Raw genomic sequence first — 21,884 nt, 5'->3', positions numbered from 1 at the left:
AGAACATTAGCAGATGTACTCCCCATATTTCGGCTATGCCCTTGTGTCGGACGGTTCTGGGGAAAAGAATGTGCTGGTTGGCTTTGCATTAAAGGGTTGGGTTGAGAGTGTTTGTAGTCCCAGATGAGTTGGAAACTGCTGAAGTCAACACGATGGACACACGCGCTCACAGAACAATAACGCTTTACCATAGACATCAGACAGGAATGACTCTGCCGTTTCTGGTAGCCACCTTGTCTCCTGCTTACCGTTAGCATTTGTCCGCGAACCAGCTTGATTAGCATTAGCATGGCGCTAGCCCTCTGACATGCCCGGGCCAGCTCCCACTCTGACCTCTAGCAAAGACATAGACTGCTTGTCAACACCTCCCGGCCTCTGCCAAGGCTATAAACTTTACTTTCGACTCCAGGGCCCTTGACTGCAATATCATCCAGCCTCCCAGACCAGCACCGGATGATGCAACCTTCCGCCCCTCTTTTCCCACCCAACTAACATAGTGGGGCAAGTGTTCCCAGGAAAACAGGTTGCTGACTAAAGTGGAAAGTGTGTTTGTCTGACCCCTGGGGCCTGCTGTGTGTGTCTGCAGGACCAGGCTGCCAAAGACAAGGCACTCCAGAGTATGGCCACCATGTCCTCTGCCCAGATCATCTCCGCCACCGCCTTTCAGAACAAGATGGCTCTGCAGGGGCTGTCTAGGCCGCCGTATCCCACTCCCGGCGGGGTGAGTATGTGCATGGACACACAAACCCTGTCCTTGGGCAACACTGAGGGACACATATAGAAGGAGAGGTAGTGTGTGTAATTAAAGATGTTTTCTTTTCTTTAGTTTTGGCATGGCGGCCTTCCAGGACAGCCTAGGGGTCCTGAAGAGTAAGTTAAAACCCTGTGTGTGCGTGCCTGACTCTCTGTATGTCTGTCAAAAGACATTGGTTTACTGCAATGGAATAAATGGAAATCGCAATCCGTCCAAACTGAATATGAGAAACATCTTATTTAAAAAGCACTTTAGTTGATGAAGCTGAGCCCCCAGTGTGTTTAAGGGTCAGTCAATTAGGTGTGTGTGTGTGTGTGTGTGTGTGTACGCGCGGGGTCAGGTGGGTGAGGGTGTAATGTGTCTACTGCCTGTCTCGTCTCTCCAGCATTAAGCCCTTTTCCCAGCAGAGTTACGCCATGCAAGCGTCCGGCCCGCCCCCCATAACAGGTGGGTTTTCCCAGCTTCCCTCACATCCATGTGTCGACAGATGCTGTCATGGTCTGCAAGTGAGGAAATACACAAGATGCCGATGAAGAGCTCAGAGAAAGACAGAATGTAACATTTTATGAACCTTTGGTATATTTTGTTGCCCCTGGCCCCCACCCTTCCTCTTCACCAGGCTATGAGAGCACGGCGGGCCTGTCCATGTCGCCGGGCACCCCCCCGTGGCAGGGACGCAGTATCGCCAGCTCCAAGCTTCACATGCTAGAGTTCTCTGCTTTCCTGGAGCAGCCTCAGGACCCAGAGACCGTGAGTAGTCACTTAGTAGCCCCTCGCCCTGCCTGATTAGCCTCCGTAATCATCTCACGTAGGCTGCGTTGACACCGACAACTAGTGAAAAATCAGAATCAGAATTGAGCTGCCTTTTTTTTAAACGCAGCCTTAGTTAATAGGGGCACTGCAAATTAGTAAGCAACATTTCTGATCTCATCAATGTACAAGTGTGCGACATACAGCTTTAAATAAAGATCTCACTTTCATCCAACAAGCCTCTTTCTAAAGGTGTTCCTTCCTTCCTCAGGCCATGACAGCATCTTGACCATGAACTGAAGCAGCGCTTTGCTAGTAATCAACATCTCTCTCTCCCCTTTGTTTTACAGTTTAACAAGCACCTGTTTGTGCACATCGGTCAGTCCAACCCCACCTTCAGTGACCCGTACCTGGAGGCAGTGGACATCCGGCAGATCTACGACAAGTTCCCTGAGAAGAAGGGAGGGCTGAAGGAGTTGTTTGAGAAGGGGCCGCCTAACGCTTTCTTCCTCGTCAAGTTCTGGGTGAGTCAGAGCGAGGTGTGTGTTAGAGGCCAATTTATAGTGTTTGTGTGTGCATGCAGGTGTGACACTGTTCGTGTGTGTTTTTGTTTAACTATCCTTTTGGGTACCAGATGTCCTTACAGCAAGGAAAAATGCTATTTAAGGTTTAGGGTTACCATCAGGGTTAGAATTAAGGTTAGGGGATACGGTTTGGGTTTAGGGTTCAGTTTAGTGTTAGGGAAAATATAATTTTGGATGGGAATCAATTATTTGGTCCACACATGGGTTGTTTTTCTGCGTTCTGACTAGAATCATAGAGAAGCAAAGCAGAGAATCACTCAAATGTGTATATATATTATAACATCATTGTTTTTTTTGTTGTTATTTTGCCTCTTGGGTCTCCTATGGGCTTGGGCCCAGCCCCTGACTCACACAATTGACCAGTCATATTGATTTATTATGCAGTTACATTTTTTGTTTTTATTAATCAGTTACCCAATTAAGGCAGGTCCCCCCAGAATCCTCCTGAGGTTGGTGGGTGCAGTAAAAAAACAGTATTTATTTTTTGCTGCCCCACGGGCCTGGGTCAAGGGGATTCAGCCCCGGTAAGCCGCCATTCATCCGGCCCTGCTTACTGTAACAGATTTCCATAAAAATTGACATAAATTGCTTTTTAGCAAAATACTATTTCTTAAGCAAGCATTTTGCTAGGACTGTCTGAGTGGGGAGGGGAAAACTGAAAACCAGCTGTTATTGGCAGATCGGTTTAGAATTCTCTTTGTTATTGGTCTATTAACTAATTTACCGCATGGTGATGTCACCATGGAGAGCCCCCCCCCCCCCCCCCCCATCTAAATCTGCTAATTAGAAGGTCCTGCGTAGATTGTACTTTCAACCAGCAACTAGCAGTAAATAACCCTGATAAAAATATATACACTTTTAGAGTTTGTTTCATCAGCTGTTGTACAATATGATATGGAAAACAGAATTTTGACTCCACTGGGCCTTTAACTGTGTTAGGGTAGATTTAGGACTGGAGCTAAAGGAATTTCTTAGCGATTTCTGTTTGAAACAAATTTAAAAGTAATCTGTTAAGACCTGGCTGTTTTCTGCCCATGGGTACAGCGGGTATAGAGGACACATTGTGGTGTGTGTGACGGCAGCCTTGGGCAGGAGAGTGGCAGGGTTGCTCTTTCACTGGTGAAACCTGAACCTGGGCACCTGTCCACTCGCTATTAGGCTGAACCCACCCCACACGCATCCACTTATTTATAGATTCCCTCCAACCAAGAGAGAGGGAATGCACAGTGAGAGAGTGAGTGACCATCTTCTCTGACCATTTCTTTGCGCATAATGTGCATAACTTGCATCAGAAACATTACTTAGTCGCACCTTTACATCCCAACTCTACATTCCCAAATATAGAATGTGCCCCTCCCCCCGTAACGATCTCCCCCTCCAGTTAACTTGTACTTGAGGTGTTAGTCACCCTCACATGCTCCTCTGAAGCCTTATTTATTGTTGAGAGATAAGACATTGGTGACACCCATATGAAGCCGCCATCTCCCCCCTTGGAAGAAGCAGCTGCTGAGAGCCATGGCATTTGATGCAGGGTTAATGGGAAGGAGGGAGCGAGGGACCCAGCCATATGTCATGAAAGTGGGAGAGAAAGGGAGGGGAACATGTCCAAGCCATTCATTACGGTAGCCTCTTAATTTCAGTGCTCTGTTGGGCTCGTGCACCCATGATATATATATATATATATATATATATTTTATTTATTTATTTATTTTAATATACAGCTAGCTCAGACTGACTGGAGAAAACAACCCCATATGACTGCTGCTAGCGCCAGGTCCCTCACCACATCATATTATAGTGGGTCCAATTGTCTTAACCCTCATGGCACCAATGACAAAACACACAATCAACCATCCATGCATCCAGCCAGCCGGGTCATGACTTGGGGGCGTCCTGAGGCTCTGGCCGGTTGTCATGGCGACAGTGACAGGCTGCTTGCACATCTCCAAAGCTATGGCATTCTAGATTGAATTTCCAGCTCCACAGCCGGCCCAGCGTGCTCCCCCCGTAGTGCCCATGGCCCTGTCCTAACGTATTGTCTAGCGCCTTTGAAGTGCCCGGAGAATCCGATTTGAGACGGCCCTTGTAAATTGTTACACAGGAGCCCGGCCTGGCTGATCTAATCAGCCAATTGTGGGCTGTTGATTGTAATTGGATGAATTCCCTCGCAGGCTGTTAAAGAAGAGGGGGAGCGTGGGTTCTGGGAGGGTCACGGGGCCCCGGGGATGAAGACAAATGATAGAATTACAGGAGCGAGAGATGAAGACGAGGAGCAGGGCGATGAAGAGAGGCTGAGCGCTGTATTAATGGCCAATTAGAGACAAGAGCCTGAGAGGGGAAAAGGTAAAGCCCTTTCAATGTTTGTCTGTCTTTCTCTACCATGACAGAGATGACACCTTGTCCAAATCTATAATCAGATCTAGGATCAGATTACCTTGACCCAGATCCTTCCCTTAACCGTTAGGGGGGAGATTCTACTTTCTCAGACAGACAGGAGGTTGGATGCACCTGACGGAGAAGCCCAGACGAGTCTAACGCCACAGCTAGACACAGCATCTTGGGAATGCAGTGGCTGGGGTGGCAGCCTAAGCTAAGTCAACACAGGCAACAGCAATAGAGGCTGCTGGGCTTTGCAGAGAATCAGTCGCAGGCTTTGTTGAGCTGTCACACTGGAGAAATACGTTTTGGAAAGCCAACTAAGATGCACACACACACACGTTCCCTGTTCCTTAAAATGAGGAGAAGAACATGACATTACTGAAAGAAAGCTTGATGTGTTACCACTGAAATAACATGCAAGTTTCTCTTCAGATTTTTGATTGAACTGTCGAACTAAAAAGATCTCCTCTTCAAGACTGGCAGGTTGTTTGATTAATGCCTTATCGGCGCTGACAGAGATGGCCGCCTCGCTTCGATTTCCTAGGAAACTATGCAATTTTTTTTTTTATGTGTTATTTCTTACATTGTTACCCCAGGAAATGTTAGGTTTTATTACATTACATATCACCTCCACCCTACCTGACACAATAGGAGGAATTATTGAATATAAGAGCAACATTACGACCAGGAATACGACTTTCCCGAAGCGGATCCACTGTTTGGTGCACCACCCAGGACAATGGATCGGATGCCAGCCGGCGACACAAAACAACGGCACCGCAGACGGGGCAGACGGAGCGGTCTTCTGGTCAGGCTCCGTAGACGGGCACATTGTGCACCGATCCCGAGTTTACTACTCGCCAATGTCCAGTCTCTTGACAACAAGGTAGACAAAATCCGAGCAAGTGTTGCCTTTCAGAGAGACATCAGAGATTGTAACGTTCTTTGTTTCACGGAAACATGGCTCACTCGGGATACGTCATCAGACTTGGTACAGCCACCTGGTTTCTTCAAGCATCGCGCCGACAGAAACAAACATCTCTCTGGTAAGATGGGCGGGGGTGTATGCCTTATGACTAATGAGACATGGTGTGATCATAACATACAGGAACTCAAGTACTTTTGTTCACCTGACCTAGAATTCCTTACAATCAAATGCCGACCGCATTAACTACCAAGATAATTATTGTAGCTGGGGATTTTAACAAGGCTAATCTGAAAACAAGGCTACCTAATTTTTATCAGCATATCAAATGCGCGACCCCGGGCTGACAAAACCCTGGATCATTGTTATTCTAACTTCCGCTATGCATATGTGTTCCCTCCTTTTGGAAAATCTGACCACGACTCCATTTTGTTGCTCCCAGCCTATAGACAGAAACTAAAACAGGAAGCACCCGATTCGGTGAACAAGTTAATTAGCAAGTGCATTGGTACCCACAGCGTCTATTAAAACATTCCCCAACCAGAAACCGTGGATTGATGGCAGCATTCGCGCAAAACTGAAAGAGCGAACCACAGCTTTTAATCAGGGCAAGATGACCGGAAACATGACCGAATACAAACAGTGTATCTATTCCCTCCACAAGGCAATCAAACAAGCTAAGCGTCAGTATAGAGACAAAGTAGAGTCGCAATTCAACGGCTCAGACATGAGGGGTATGTGGCAGGGTCTACAGTCAATCACAGACTACAAAAGATAAACCAGCCCCGTCGCAGACCACGATGTCTTGCTCCCAGACGAACTAAACAACTTCTTTGCTCGCTTTGAGGACAATACAGTTCCACTGACACAGCCCACTACCAAAACCTGCGGGCTCTCCTTCACTGCAGCCAATGTGAGTAAAACATTTAAAGGTGTTCACCCTCGCAAGGCTGCCGGCCCAGACAGCATCCACAGCCGCGTCCTCAGAGCATGCGCAGACCAGCTAGCTGGTGTGTTTACGGACATATTCAATCAATCCTTATCCCAGTCTGATATTCCCACATGCTTCAAGAGGGCCACCATTATTCCTGTTCCCAAGAAAGCAAAGGTAGCTGAACTAAATGACTATCGCCCCATAGCACTCACTTCCGTCATCATGAAGTGCTTTGAGACAAGTCAAGGACCAAATCACCTCCACCCTACCTGACACCCTAGACCCACTCCAATTTGTTTACTGCCCAAATAGGTCCACAGACGACGCAATCACACTGCACACTGCCCTAACCCATCTGGACAAGAGGAATACCTATGTAAGAGTGCTGTTCATCGACTACAGCTCAGCATTTAACACCATAGTACCCTCCAAACTCGTCATTAAGCTTGAGACCCTGGGTCTCGACCCTGCCCTGTGCAACTGGGTCCTGGACTTCCTGACGGGCCGCCCCCAGGTGGTGAGGGTAGATAACATCTCCACCCCGCTGATCCTCAACACTGGGGCCTCACAAGGGAGTGCAGGCCTCTCCTGTACTCCCTGTTCACCCACGACTGCGTGGCCATGCACGCCTCCAACTCAATCATCAAATTTGCAGACGACACAACAGTGGTAGGCTTGATTACCAACAACGGCGAGACGGCCTACAGGGAGGAAGTGAGGGCCCTCGGAGTGTGGCGTCAGGAAAATAACCTCGCACTCAATTTTGACTAAACAAAGGAGATGATCGTGGACTTCAGGAAACAGCAGAGGGAGCAGCCCCCTATCCACATCGACGGGACAGTAGTGGAGAAAGTTCCTCAGCGTACACATCACGGACAAACTGAAATGGTCCGCCTACACAGACAGCATGGTGAAGAAGGCGCAGCAGTGCCTTCCAGCAACAGTGTGTGAAAACCTTGTGAAGACTTACAGAAAACGTTTGACCTCTGTCATTGCCAACAAAGGGTATTTAACAAAGTATTGAGAAACTTTTGTTATTAACCAAATACTTATTTTCCACCATAATTTGCAAATAAATTCATAAAAAATCCTACAATGTGATTTTCTGGATTTTTTTTCTCATTTTGTCTGTCGTAGTTGAAGTGTACCTATGATGAAAATTACAGGCCTCATCTTTTTAAGTGGGAGAACTTGCACAATTGGTGGCTGACTAAATACTTTTTTGCCCCACTGTATAAGGTAGTCGTTGTGACATTTTTAGGTTAGATTACTCGTTGGTTATTACTGCATTGTCAGAACTAGAAGCACAAGCATTTCGCTACACTCGCATTAATATCTGCTAACCATGTGTATGCCAAGAAAAGGGGGAGGGACTGGAAGGTTGTTGCTTGGGTGTGTGGTTCCTCTATCTGCAGGCTGATCTGTTATTGTTGCCTGGGTGTGTGGTTCCTCTCTCTGCAGGTTGATCTGTTGTTGACTGGGTGTGTGGTTCCTCTCTCTGCAGACTGATCTGTTGTTGTCTGGGTGTGTGGTTCCTCTCTCTGCAGGCTGATCTGTTGTTGCCTGGGTGTGTGATTCCTCGCTCTCTCCATGCTGATCTGTTGTTGCCTGGGTGTGGTTCCTCTATCTGTAGGCTGATCTGTTGTTGTTGCCTGTGTGTGTGGTTCCTCTCTCTGCAGGCTGATCTGTTGTTGTTGACTGTGTGGTTCCTATCTCTCTGTGCAGGCTGATCTGTTGTTGACTGTGTGGTTCCTATCTCTCTGTGCAGGCTGATCTGTTGTTGTTGACTGTGTGGTTCCTATCTCTCTGTGCAGGCTGATCTGTTGTTGTTGACTGTGTGGTTCCTATCTCTCTGTGCAGGCTGATTTGAGTGCCAACCTGCAGGACGACAGCAGTTTCTTCTACGGCGTGTCCAGTCAGTACGAGAGCTCTGAGAACATGATCATCACCTCCTCCACCAAGGTCTGCTCCTTTGGAAAGCAGGTGGTGGAGAAAGTAGAGGTGAGCGAGAAACAACTGATTGTTCCAGGTCCATGAATAGAGATCTAGTAAATATACATACAGTATACACTGAGTGTACAAAACATTAGGAACACATTCCAAATTTTGAGTTTCACCCCCTTTTGCCTTCAGAACAGTCTCAATTCGTCAGGGTATGGATTATACAAGGTGTCGAAAGCGTTCCACAGGGATGCTGGCCTACGTTGACTCCAATGCTTCCCACAGTTGTCAAGTTGTCTGGATGTTCTTTGGGTGGTGGACCACTGCAACATTGCAGTTCTTGACACACTCAAACCGGTGTGCCTGGCACCTACTACCATACCCCGTTCAAAGGCACTTAAATATTCTGTCTTGCTCATTTACCCTCTGAATGGCATACATACACAATCCATTTCTCAATTGTCTCAAGGCTTCTTTAACCTGTCTCCTCCCCTTCATCTACACTTATTTGAAGTGGATTTAACACAAATAAAGGATTAAACGCTATTAAACTTTATTTTTATTCATTTTTTTATGTTACGCACAAAACTATTAAGGCAACAGGGATCTTGATCCAGGAGGGGATTGAATGTCTGCTGTAAACAAGAAACTTGATCTTGACATCTAACCACTTAGCAAGTTAGCAAACCAAATGCATAGCTAGAGGCCTGAGCTGGATATCATTTATTTGACACATCTTAGATTTCTTATAGTTATACTTAACTCATAGTTAGTTATAAGCAGTGGCTTAGCACCCACCCCTGAAATACCGATGGTATGATTTTGAATACCGTTTATTTTTTGCGGTATTGGAAATCACATCGGTATTTCGAAATACCCCGGTATAAGCGGTATTTCGCCCAAGCCTAGTATACATACAATATGCATATACAGTACAAAATACATACCATAGATGTGTAGATAAAGACAGACATACATGTAGGTTTACAGTACATAAATAATTTACAACAACAGACGGCCAAACAATTCACAAGACACCACTTAACTCCTCCTCACCCTGACTCACTGGTCACGTCCCAAGGAACCTACCAGGGACAACCCTATATCCATAACCATGGACACCCTCTTATATCATCCTGACTAACTTGCCTTCTAAATACACCGCTGATGTCTTCATCTAGGATCTCAGCAATCATTGCCTCATTGCCTGCATTCGTAATGGGTCCGCGGTCAAACGACCACCCCTCATCACTGTCAAACGCTTCAGCGATTAGGCCTTTCTAATCAACCTGGCCCAGGATACCTGGTTGCTCTTTAAAAGTGCTTTCCTCACCATCTTAAATAAGCATGCCCCATAATTTTTTTTTTAGAACTGGGCCTCCCGGGTGGTGCAGTGGTCTAGGGCACTCTATCACAGTGCTAGCTGTGCCACCATAGACTCTGGGTTGGAGCCCAGGCTCTGTCGCAGCCGGCCGCGATCGGGAGGTCCATTGGCCTAGCGTCGTCCGGGTTAGGGTAGGTTTGGCCGGTAGGGATATCCTTGTCTCATCGCGCACTAGCGACTCCTGTGGGGCGCACTAGCGACTCCTGTGGGGCGCACTAGCGACTCCTGTGGGGCGCACTAGCGACTCCTGTGGGGCGCACTAGCGACTCCTGTGGGGCGCACTAGCGACTCCTGTGGGGCGCACTAGCGACTCCTGTGGGGCGCACTAGCGACTCCTGTGGGGCGCACTAGCGACTCCTGTGGGGCGCAGTGCACGCTAACCAGGTTGCCAGGTGCACGGTGTTCCCTCAGACACATTGGTGTGGCTGGATTCCAGGTTGGATGCGCACTGTGTTAAGAAGCAGTGCGGTTGGGTTGTGTTTCGGAGGGTGCATGGCTTTCGACCTCGGGAGAGATCCCGAGCCTTTACGGGAGTTGTAGCGATGAGACAAGATAGTGAATACTAACAATTGGATACCACGAAATGAAACCCCATAGAACTAAGAACAGATATAGCCCTTGGTTCACCCCAGACTTGACTGCCCTTGACCAGCACAAAAACATCCTGTGGTGTTCTGCATTAGCGTCAAAAAGCTCTCGCGATATGTTTCAAACAGAAATTTGCATCCTGTAGCACTAATTCCAAAAAGTTCTAGGACACTGTAAAGTAAGAGCACCTCCTCCCAGCTGCTCTGAGGATAGGAAACATTGTCACCACTGATAAATCCACAATAATCGATAACTTCAATAAGCATTTTTCTACGGCTGGCCATGCTTTCCACCTGGCTACCCCTACCCTGGCCAACATCTCTGCAACCCCTGCAGCAACTTGCCCAAGCCCCCCCCCCCCCCCCCCGCCTCTCCTTCACCCAAATCCAGACAACTGATGGTCTGAAAGAGCTGCAAAATCTGGATCCCTACAAGTCAGCTGGGCTTGATTAAATGATCAGCCGAAATTGTTGCAACCCCTGTAACTAGCCTATTCAACCTCTCTTTTGTATCGTCTGAGATCCCCAAAGATTGGAAATCTGCTGTGGTCATCCCCCTCTTCAAAGGGGGAGACACTCTAGACCCAAACTGTTATAGACCTATATCCGTCCTGCCCTGCCTTTTTATAATCTTTGAAAGCCAAGTTAAACAGATCACCGACCATCTTCATCGACCTGGCCAAGGCTTTCAACTCTGTCAATCACCGCATTCTTATTGGCAGACTCAATAGCCTTGGCTTCTCAAATGACTGCCTCGCCTGGTTCACCAACTACTTCTCAGATAGAGTTCAGTGTGTCAAATCGGATGGCCTGTTGTCCGGACCTCTGGCAGTCTCTATGGGGGTGCCACAGGGTTCAATTCTCGGGCCGACTCTTTTCTGTATATATGATGTCGCTCTTGCTGCTGGTGATTCTCTGATCCATCTCTACTCAGACGACACCATTCTGTATACATCTGGCCCTTCTTTGGACACTGTGCTAACAAACCTCAGACGAGCTTCAATGCCGTACAACACTCCTTCCAAGGCCTCCAACTGCTTTTAAATGCAAGTAAAACTAAGTGCATGCTCTTCAACCGATTGCTGCCCTCGCCCTTCCGCCGGACTAGCATCACTATTATGGACGGTTCTGACTTAGAATATGTGGACAACTACAAATACCTGGGTGTCTGGTTGGACTGTAAACTCTCCTTCCAGACTCGCATTAAGCATCTCCAATCCAAGATGAAATCTATTATCGGCTTCCTATTTCGCAACAAAGCCTCCTTCACTCATGCTGCCAAACGTACCCTCGTATAACTGACTATCCTTCTGATCCTTGACTTCGGCGATGTCATTTACAAAATAGCCTCCAACACTACTCAGCAAATTGGATGTAGTCTATCACAGTGCCATCCGTTTTGTCACCAAAGCCCCATATACTACCCACCACTGCGACCTGTATGCTCTCGTCAGCTGGCCATCACTACACATATTCATCGCCAAACCCTCTGGCTCCAGGTCATGTATAAGTCTATGCTAAGTATAGCCCCGCCTTATCTCAGCTCACTGGTCACCATAGCAACACACACCCGTAAAACGCGCTCCAGCAGGTATATTTCACTGGTCACCCCCAAAGCCAACACTTCCTTTGGCAGCCTTTCCTTCCAGTTCTCTGCTGCCAGTGACTGGAACTAATTGCAAAATTCACTGAAGCTGGAATCTTATCTCCCACTCTAACTTTTCAAATTTTTTCCTGTCAAAAGTTTGGACACACTTCATTCAAGGATTTTTTTTTTGTCTTTACCATTATCTACATTATGGAATAATAGTGAATACATATAAACTTTAAAATAGCACATATGTAGTAACCAAAAAAGTGTTGAAAATATATTTTAGATTTGAGGTTCTTCAACGTAGCCACCCTTTGCCTTGATAACAGCTTTGCACAAGCTTGGCATTCTCTCAATCAGCTTCACCTGGAATGTTTTTCCAACAGTCTTGAAGGAGTTCCCACATATGCTGAGCACTTGCTGGATGCTTTTCCTTCACTCTGCGGTCCAACTCAATTGGGTTGAGGTCGGGTGCTTGTGGAGGCCAGGTCATCTGATGCAGCACTCGATCGCTCTCCTTGGTCAAATAGCCCTTACACAACCTGGAGGTGTGTTGGGTCATTGTCCTGTTGAAAAAGAAAGGATAGTCCCACTAAGTGCAAACCAGATGGGATGGTGTATCGCTGAAGAATGCTGTGGAAGCCATGCTGGTTAAGCGTGCCTTGAATTCTAAATAAATCAGTGTCACAAGCAAAGCACCATCACACCACCTCCTCCATGCTTCACGGTGGGAACCACACATGGGGAGATCATCCGTTCACCTACTCTGCGTCTCTCACAAAGACACGGCGGATGGAACCAAAAATCTCAAATTTAGACTCATCATACTCATCAACATATTTTCACTGGTTTAATGTCCATTACTCTGGCTTCTTGACCCTTGTCACAAAACACAACTGATTGGCTAAAACACATTAAGAAGGAAATAAATTCTACAAAATTAACTTTTAACAAGGCATACCTGTTAATCTAAATGCATTCCAGGTGACTACCTCATGAAACTGTTTGAGAGAATGAAAAGGGTGGCTACTTTGAAGAATCTCAAATATAAAATATATTTTGATTTAATACTTGATTCCATATGTGTTATTTCATAGTTTGATGTCTTCACTATCATTCTACAATGTAGAAAATAGTTTAAAAAAAAAACATGAATGTAAATCATATTTTGGATATATTTTGTTTCCCCAGACGGAGTATGCACGGTTTGAGAATGGGCGGTATGTGTTCAGAATCCACCGGTCCCCACTGTGTGAATATATGATCAACTTCATCCACAAGCTCAAACACCTGCCAGAGAAGTACATGATGAACAGTGTACTGGAGAACTTCACCATCCTACAGGTACACAAGCACACACAAATGCACATTTTAAATATTCTATACATAATTCATACAATAAGGATTCAAATATTTCTGGACAGGGATAGCTGGACATCTAGGGAAACAGATACCCAGTGGTGGCAAAAGTAAAGATACCTTCATAGAAAATGACTCAAATAAAAGCGAAAGTCACCCAGTAAAGTATTATTTGAGTAAAAGTATTTGGTTTTAAATATATACTGAACAAAATGATTAATGCTCAATGCAACCGTTTTGAAGATTTTACTGAGTTCATGTAAGGAAATTAGTCAACTCAAATAAATAAATACATTGGGCCCTAATCTATGGATTTGACATGACTGGGAATACAGATATGCATCTGTTGGTCACCGATACCTTAAGGTAAAGGCGTGGGTCAGAAAACCAGTCAATATCTGGTGGGACCACAATTTGCCAAATGCAGTGAGACACATCTCCTTCGCATAGAGTTGAACAGGCTGTTGATTGTGGCCTGTGGAATGTTGTACCACCCCTCTTCAATGGCTATGCGAAGTTTCTGGATATTGTCAGGAACTGGAATACGCTGCCATACAAATCTATCCAGAGCATCCCAAACATGCTCAGTTGGTGAGTATGCAGGCCATGGAAGAACTGGGACATTTTCAGCTTCCAGGAATTGTGTACATGAGGTGGTCGGCGGATGAATGGCATGACAGTGGGCCTCGGGATCTCTTCACGGTATGGCTGTGCATTCAAATTGCCATCGATAAAATGCAATTAAGTTCGTTGTCCGTAGCTTATGCCTGCCCACACCATAACCCCACCTCCACCATGGTGCACTCTCAGCAAACCACTCGCTCACACAACACCATACACGCGGTTGTGAGGCCTGTTGGACGTATTGCTAAATTCTCACAAATGAAGTTGGTGGCTTATAGTAGAGAAATTAACATACAATTATCTGGCAACAGCTCTGGTGGACATTCTTCAAGTCAGCATGCCAATTGCACACTCCCTCAGTACTTGAGACATCTGTGGCATTGTGTTGTGACAAAACTGCACATTTTAGTGGCTTTTTATTGTCCCCAGCACAAAGTGCACCTGTGTAATGATCATGCAGTTTAATCAGCTTCTTGATATGCCACCTGTCAGATGGATGGATTTTCTTGGCAAAAGAGAAATGCTCACTAACAGTGATGTGTAAAAATGTGTGCACACATTTGAGAGAAGTAAGATTTTTGTGCGTATGGAGCATTTCTGGGATCTTTTATTTCAGCTCATGAAACACAGAACCAACAGTTGAAATGTTGTGATTATATTTTTGTTCATTATACATAAGCACCAAAAGTGAAAGTATGAATAATTTCTAATTCCATATATTAAGCAAACCAGACTGCACAATTATTATTTTAATTTGTTTTATGTACGGATAGCAAGGGGCACACTTCAACCTTCAGACATCATTTACAAACAAATTATTTGTGTTTAGTGAGTCTGACAGATCAGAGGCAGTGGGGATGACCAGGGATGTTCTTTTGATAAGTGTGTGAATTGGGCCATTTCAATGTCTTGCTAAGTGTTCAAAATGTAATGTACTTTTGGGTGTCAGGGAAAATGGAGTAAAGTACATTATTTTCTTTAGGAATGTAGTGGAGTAAAAGTTGTCAAAAACATAAATAGTAAAGTACATATACCCCAAAAAACGACTTAGGTACTTTACGCCACTGCAGATAGCATCTTTTCCATACAGCAAGCCTGGGATGGCTACGTGCTAAACTAAGGCGTGAGTTGGTGTCCTCTAGGCAGGGTCATGAGGGTGTGAGTATTTGTACACACGCACACACACATTGTATCAATGCTACAGATCATGATGCAACAAGTTTTTCATTCAGTGCTAGGGGGAATAAAATTGTGACAGTATCATTCTCTGAAGGAGCTCATACATTTTTGACAATTCAAATTTGTGTAGTTCGCTTTACATCTCTGTCATGTTCTTAGTGAGAATTGAGACCCACCTGTATGCAAAAGAATGAACATTTGATTTGTTATTTCTTCACAAAGGAAGTGTGCGTTGTAGTGGTGGTATAACAGGACAATGTGTGTGTCTCTCTTTAGGTGGTGACCAACAGGGACACACTGGAGACCCTGCTGTGTATAGCCTATGTCTTTGAGGTGTCTACTAGTGAGCATGGAGCCCAGCACCATATTTACAGGCTTGTCAAAGACTGAGAGAGCCCTGTGGACAGAACCACTATATAGCACAACAACAAACCCAACGTTGGACAATCTCCTCTATAAGCTGCAAGCACCATACAATTGTCTGTCAGGACCCAAAGAAGCACTAGGAGAGTTGCTTGCCCAGTGAAACGACTGTGGAAAAGGTGGATTGAGAGTATTGGGAGCTAGAGTGAACTTTACTACTGTGTGATGTGAGGAGCAGAGGGTGGGAACCTTCATTGTGGTATATCTATATGTACCAGAGAAGCCAAACGTCAAGACGATGCATGAGAACGTTGATTTTCATCTCATTTTACTAGTGCTTGCTTGTTTGATTTATTTTATTTTATGCAGCTGCATGAGCAGGATTGTGTTTGGTTGTCCATGGGCGACACCTAATGACTTAATGTATATTGCACACAGAAGAAAGAAAAGAGGGCAAGAGGACAGAAAAAGAACTTTCAACCCCAAGACTGCACATCCATGTCATTGTTTTTGGTGCCAATATTTGTGTTATGAGTATAAATGTCATGTACAGTACCCATCTTCACTGAAAAAGAATCCCAATGGAAAATAACAGGAAAATTAAAAATAAATATTGTATTCACCTGGTTTAAATTATGGAATTAAATGCCCGAACTAACTTTGTCTCACACCACTCCAGCAGGTGGCGATAGCGCAAAATGCCTTTACTTGTGTCTGACCAAGAGTTCAAATGTTTTACTCGTCCATGCAACTGGATACTGCCTTAATTTTCCCGGTCTCCAGGCTGAGGAGCTGTGTAGTTGCCTTGGCAATAGCTAATGGGGATCCAAAAATAGAAATACAAATGCTTTTGTCGCTGATGCAGCACGTGATGAAAACAACACAGCTAGCTAGCTCGTAAACTTTCATGATCTAAAAATGTCTAAAATACAGTTGAGGGGTTTCCTCAACGAGAGAGCAACAGCTGCTACTGAGGAGAGGTAATGGTTAGTAAAAAAAAAACGATAGTATCAGGAGGAAGTTGTTTTCAGAGGCTGCTCGACATTGTTCTTCAACCAAAGATAAAGCTAACGTTGCACAGAGCAGGTTTGTTACTCATTACGCTTGTCTAACTTACTCAACCTAAAATGTATCGACATTCGAGTAATGTTAGTTTAAGTTGTTTTTGAGACAAGGTGTAGGGTTACAGTTGGGGTTAGTGTACCTATTAGGCCCACGTACCCATTAATATTTTTGCTTTAAAACATAACCTTTATTTAACTAGGCAAGTCAGTTAAGAACAAATTCTAATTTACGACGACTGCCAAATCCGGACGACGCTGCGCCAATTGTGCGCCGCCCTATGGGTCACCCAATCACGGCCGGATGTGATACAGCCTTGAATTGAACCAGGGATTGTAGTGACGCCTCTTGCACTGAGACGTCACTCGGGAGCCGCTTCCATATTTGGATACAAATAAAAAATAAGACTTTTTCTACTATTTTAATATTTCAACCAGTTCATGTGGTTGTTGTATCCATACCCATTTGTATTCTAAGCCAATCAGATGTTAAGTTATTGACAGTTGTGTAAATTCCTACTAGTGTGTAAAAAAAATTCAGTCTCCGGAGGGGGAAAAGGTTTTGCCCTCTTCACGACTCTCTTGGTGTGTTTGGGCCAAGTGGTGCAGTGCTCCAAAATGGTGCAGTCGTCTAAGGCACTGCATCTCAATGCAAGAGATGTCACTACAGTCCCTGGTTCGAATCCAGGCTCTATCACATCCAGCTGTGATTGGGAGTCCCATAGGGCAGTGCACTGTTGGCCCAGGTTAGGCTGTCATTATAAATAAAAGAGAAACCTGGCTTTATGTTTTTGCTGACGTGTGACCCAATGACACTGCCTCCGGTTAGAAAGGAGTAAAGGCATCAGCATGCTTCAGTTCGGCTGGAGTCTAGTCGGCTAGGTGAACCGCACGAGTGTTCTGGAATAACTCCAACTTCTTAGGGATCGGCGTCCCGTCATCGGGACAGTTGTAAATCATGCAGCGCCTTGTATCAAGATCGCAGATTTTTGAGAAATAACAATGTCGGTACATATGTGTCTTATGTCGGCTGAAAGCTTAAATTCTTGTTAATATAACTGCATTGTCCAATTTACAGTAGCTATTAATGCGTAAAAATGCCATGCTATTGTTTGTGGAGAGCTCCCAACAACAAAACACTTTTTTCACTACGATAGGTTTGATAAATTCACCTCTGAAGGTGAAATGTGTACTTACATTCTGAAATATTGCTCTGATTTATCATCCAAAGGTTCCCAGAGATAACATGAAGTTCCGTTTAGTTAGATGAAATCCTTTTTCATATCCTAAAAAGGTCCATATAGCATGCACGATCGATTTTGTATTTCCACTCGTTCAATTTGCAAAGAAAAGAATATGTGAAAATCTCACCCTAAACGTTGTTTCAACGAGTCAAATCACGTTCGTATGTATTCCTCAGAGATCCTAGAACGTAACGAGACTTGACTATATCATTAGGGGTGTAGTATATCCTATAGGACACCATATTTGGTCAGAGAGCGACGCCTTCATTGCATGCCAATAAAGGGCGTGGTCATCACTTGAACGAATCTAACTGTCAAGTAAGCACCAATCGGGGTCAAACAAAGCTAGCTAGATAGCCAATGAACTGGGTTTTATGGGAGTATCCGGAAACCCTGTGTCTGTCGCAAAATGTAGGTCCTACCTTTTGCGACAGCATGCCTTTTCCTTTTGGACAAAAATTATAAGAATATTCAGAATTTTGAAAACTGGTTGTTTGGCAAATGTTGAACTTATATGGCTACTATTACTAGAAAAGCTAAGTCAAAGTATCCGGATTAAAAAAAAAATGTTTTCTTTATTTAACTAGAAAAGTCAGTTAAGAACAAATTCTTATTTTCAATGACGGCCCAGGAACAGTGGGTTAACTGCCTGTTCAAGGGCAGAACGACAGATTTGTACCTTGTCAGCTCAGGGATTTGAACTTGCAACCTTTCGGTTACTAGTCCAACGCTCTAACCACTAGGCTACCCTGCTGCCCCATTTGACGATATTCTTGCAGAAAAATGTAGTATGAATGCAACTGTCTCCTTCATGATTTGCCCAAATGTACCTGGGTGACTTCACACTAAATGTCATGGAGAACGCTCATACTTCAAGTTATCCGTCTGAAACCTTGCACATACACTGCTGCCATCTTGTGGACACCATCGGAATTACAAACAGAGTAATGGCTAGAACTGTGACCTTTCTCTTGCATTTCACATATCAAGTTATCCGTCTGTATTTTCTTCTACCAGACCTATTGTGTTATATTGTCCTACATTCAATTCACATTTCCACAAACTTCAAAGTGTTTCCTTTCAAATGGAACCAAGAATATGCATATCCTTGTTTCAGGGCCTGAGCTACAGGCAGTTAGATTTAGTTGTCTATTAGGAGAAAGTTGAAAAAAAGGGGGCTATCCATTCTGAAAAACTAATAAAGAGTGGCAATAGTACTGTTTGTCCATTTTGAGACATCGGAGCCAGAATACACTTCCTCAGAATATTCCTGATTAATCTAAGATGACAAAAAAAATCTGTCATTTAATTTTGAAGTTTTTGCAGAGGAGATATTCCATCTAATTTTACATCGAAGATGTTTGGTGCAGTATTTCTCAGTGAAAAACAATTGCATGAAAATGAGTCATGAATGACCACAGACTTTATTGAAGAATCCCTACTGTTGACCAATCACTAACAAAGGGGCTTAGACTTTGGCTTGACTTGAGAAAACATTGTGTGCCCGAGCAGCTGGAAAAAAACGAAACGAAACAAAAACGTCACAAAATGTCATCATAATACATGCGAACTCTACCAAACTGTTTTGGCTGGGAAGCATGTGGACACCTTCAGTCAGAACAAGAGTTAACACACATAAGGAATTTTATTCACACACACTGATGAAGTTGTACATGGGGATGGTTTTTGAGTTCACGCATCCAATGCACAACTCTGCCCACCGTAACGCCGTCAGGCTCAGGGCAATATTTATACCTTTGCAGGAGTGCGCAACGGATCTGTCTGACAAGTGCAACTCAGTAGACAATGGACCTGATTGGACAGCTCAGAGCCTCTGCTCTTTTCTGTCCATAAGAAACAATTGGATTGGTGGAAGAGGCAGGGCAGGCCAGGCGCAAGGAAGGAGGGGGTGATCAAGCAGGGCATCCCCCGAGGCTAGATGCCCTAAGGTTTTTTATCAGAACGGGCGTAGATTAGTTTAGCCTTTTTTTTATTTTCCCGACATGAGTTTGTGGTGTTTACTTTAAAAAATAAAAATAAATATTTTTTTTTTTTTAAAGGGATAAAAAACTTCATTCAAATTATAGCTCACAACTGTGCAGGGGGAGAGGGGTGGGGGGGCTAAGGAGTGTATTCACCAATCTACACATTTTTATACACACACAAATGATTTTTGTAAAAAATAAAATCTCCTCTAGGTCAGTTTCAGTATTATGGACATGGGTGTATCTGTGGTCCATTTGGCCTGTCCCACGGCTTCCTTCGGTGATGGGTTGTGAGTGGCTCTGTTGATGAACTTGTGTCCAATGATTGACTGTCTATTGTTGATTGATGTCAGTCCTGATATGCTGTTAACGTAGTGGTTGCTGATGTATCTTGGTAGTCTGTAAGCCATTTTGTATTGCCATGTTTTGGACCCTCTGTAGCCGATTAATCTGCTGCGGTGAAGCTGTTATCCAGGCTGGCAGGTCGTATTCAAAGAGGGATCGGATGTAGCTGATGTAGACTTTCAGCACTGTCTGAGGTGAGGCTCCATATTTTCTTCCACACAGCGTTTTTAGGTGGTTTGGTCTTTTTCGTCCCTCTCGCTCTATGTTCGCTATATGGATTGTCCAGTGCATGTTCCTCTGGAGGGTGACTCCAAGGAATTTTGCTTATTTTTCTACTTTTATTGTTTCACCGTAGAGTTCGAGATCTATGGTTTTCCTGTTTTTTTTGCTGGTGCTTCTTGTGAAGAGGACACATTGGGTCTTTTGTGGGTTCAATTTTACTCGCCACATGTTAGACCATGTCTCGATAATTTCAATAGACTTCTGGAGTTTTTTTGCAGCAAGTTAAGGACATTTGGAGCTGGACCAGTAGCAGAGGTCATCGACAAACTGTGAGACTTGACCTATGGTGGGTGGAGAGTAGTAGATATCTGATATGTAGAGTAGAAACAGTGGTGGGCTTAGAACTGCCCCCTGTGGGACACCTGCTCCTGGGGTGAAAGGTGAGGATATTGCTGTGGAGACCTTCACTTTAATTGTACGGTTGTGGAGAAAGCTAGTGATGATGTTTCTGATGGAGAGCGGTAGTTTGAGATTGGAGTCTGCGAGCCGGTAACACAGTCCATTGTGCCACATCTTGTCAAATGCTTTCTCTAGGTCAAAGAAAACTGTCAGGGTAAGTTATTTTTTCTTGAAGTTCCGAAGGATGTCCTCTGACAGTCTTAGAATGTTATCGTGGTTGATCTTGCTTTCCTGAAGCCAGCTTGGTGGATTCCAAGAAGGTCCATTTCCTTAGTGTGGCCGCTCAGTCTTTGGGTGAGTACTCTCTCCAACAGCTTCCCGACATGACTGAGGAGGCTGATTGGTCTATAACTTGTGACGTTGTCTGGGTCTTTGCCAAGTTTGTGGATCATTATGACAACAGCAGATTTTCAGGGCAGGGGAAAGTAGCCTTCCGTGAGACATGCTGTGAAGAGGTTAGAAAGGAGGTGCAGGTATTCATCAGGTGCTTGTTTGATGAGTGTGCTGTCAATGTTGTCTTCCCCTGGTGCTTTGCTTTTTGTTTTTTTCAGGTGAGTTGACTTCTTCAATGCTAACAGAGCGGGTGAGAGGATGGTCTTCTGGTGTCGGATTTGAGGTGTACACTTTTCTGCATTTCTCTGTCGATGATGATTTTCCAGTCTTTGTCAAAGAGAGGATCATCGGGACAAGAATGAACATTTTGTAGGTGGTTTCTGAATAATGTTGCTTTTGTTTTGTTGTCTTCGATGAGTTGGTTTTGAGACATTAGCACAGGTATGATGTTATTGGTTTTGTCTCTGTTGATTGTTTAGATTTTTTACCAGAAGGCCCGGGGGTTGGTGTCTGTATCTAGCTGGTGATTGAAGGCAGTCCATTGTTTCTGTTTGTGGAGGGTGAGTTGATGTCTGATGTGATTCTGCAACCGATTAACTTCTGTTTTCAGGTTGGGTGCTCTTGTTCTAATAAAGTCTCTCCGGATCTTTCTTTTCTGCTTGATGAGACTGAGGATATGTGGTGGGAGTTGTTGTTGTGGTGGTCTGGTGGTGGTAAGATGGTGAGATGGTCTCTTCCCAGGCCTGGATGAGGATACTCCCTATTCCAGATCTTTGGGGTTCTGTGTTGTTACTGCAATATTTGTTATCTTGTCTGTAATGCAATTTCTGTATTTTCTGTATCCCAGTCTGCTTTCTTGTATTTGTATATTTGCTTTTCAG

At 44.6% G+C, this 21,884-nt stretch overlaps 1 protein-coding gene across 9 annotated transcripts in view; it reads left to right on the top strand.

Annotated features, from left to right (window-relative positions):
• tead4 (TEA domain transcription factor 4) overlaps positions 1-15,987 on the top strand; it is a 31,627-nt gene extending 15,640 nt beyond the window's left edge. For 5 of the 9 annotated variants that reach the window (XM_021567791.3, XM_090204284.1, XM_090204295.1 and 2 more), the window contains 8 exons: positions 587-721; positions 827-870; positions 1,140-1,201; positions 1,374-1,504; positions 1,855-2,028; positions 8,187-8,327; positions 13,021-13,173; positions 15,268-15,987. In XM_021567791.3, coding sequence (XP_021423466.1) covers positions 587-721; positions 827-870; positions 1,140-1,201; positions 1,374-1,504; positions 1,855-2,028; positions 8,187-8,327; positions 13,021-13,173; positions 15,268-15,381 — 954 coding nt within the window. In that variant the 3' untranslated portion in view covers positions 15,382-15,987. Of the gene's footprint in view, positions 1-586; positions 722-826; positions 871-1,139; positions 1,202-1,373; positions 1,505-1,854; positions 2,044-8,186; positions 8,328-13,020; positions 13,174-15,267 lie in introns of all 9 variants that reach the window. The other 4 variants (XM_090204255.1, XM_090204243.1, XM_090204262.1 and 1 more) reach the window with 1 other exon arrangement.
• Positions 15,988-21,884: the final 5,897 nt, after the last annotated feature.

This window comes from Oncorhynchus mykiss, chromosome 2, assembly GCF_057628025.1.
Source record: "Oncorhynchus mykiss isolate SJ-2025 chromosome 2, ASM5762802v1, whole genome shotgun sequence".
Lineage (NCBI taxonomy): Eukaryota > Metazoa > Chordata > Actinopteri > Salmoniformes > Salmonidae > Oncorhynchus > Oncorhynchus mykiss.
Note: the sequence above shows the minus strand (reverse complement) of the source record. Positions and strands in the feature narration are given on the sequence as shown.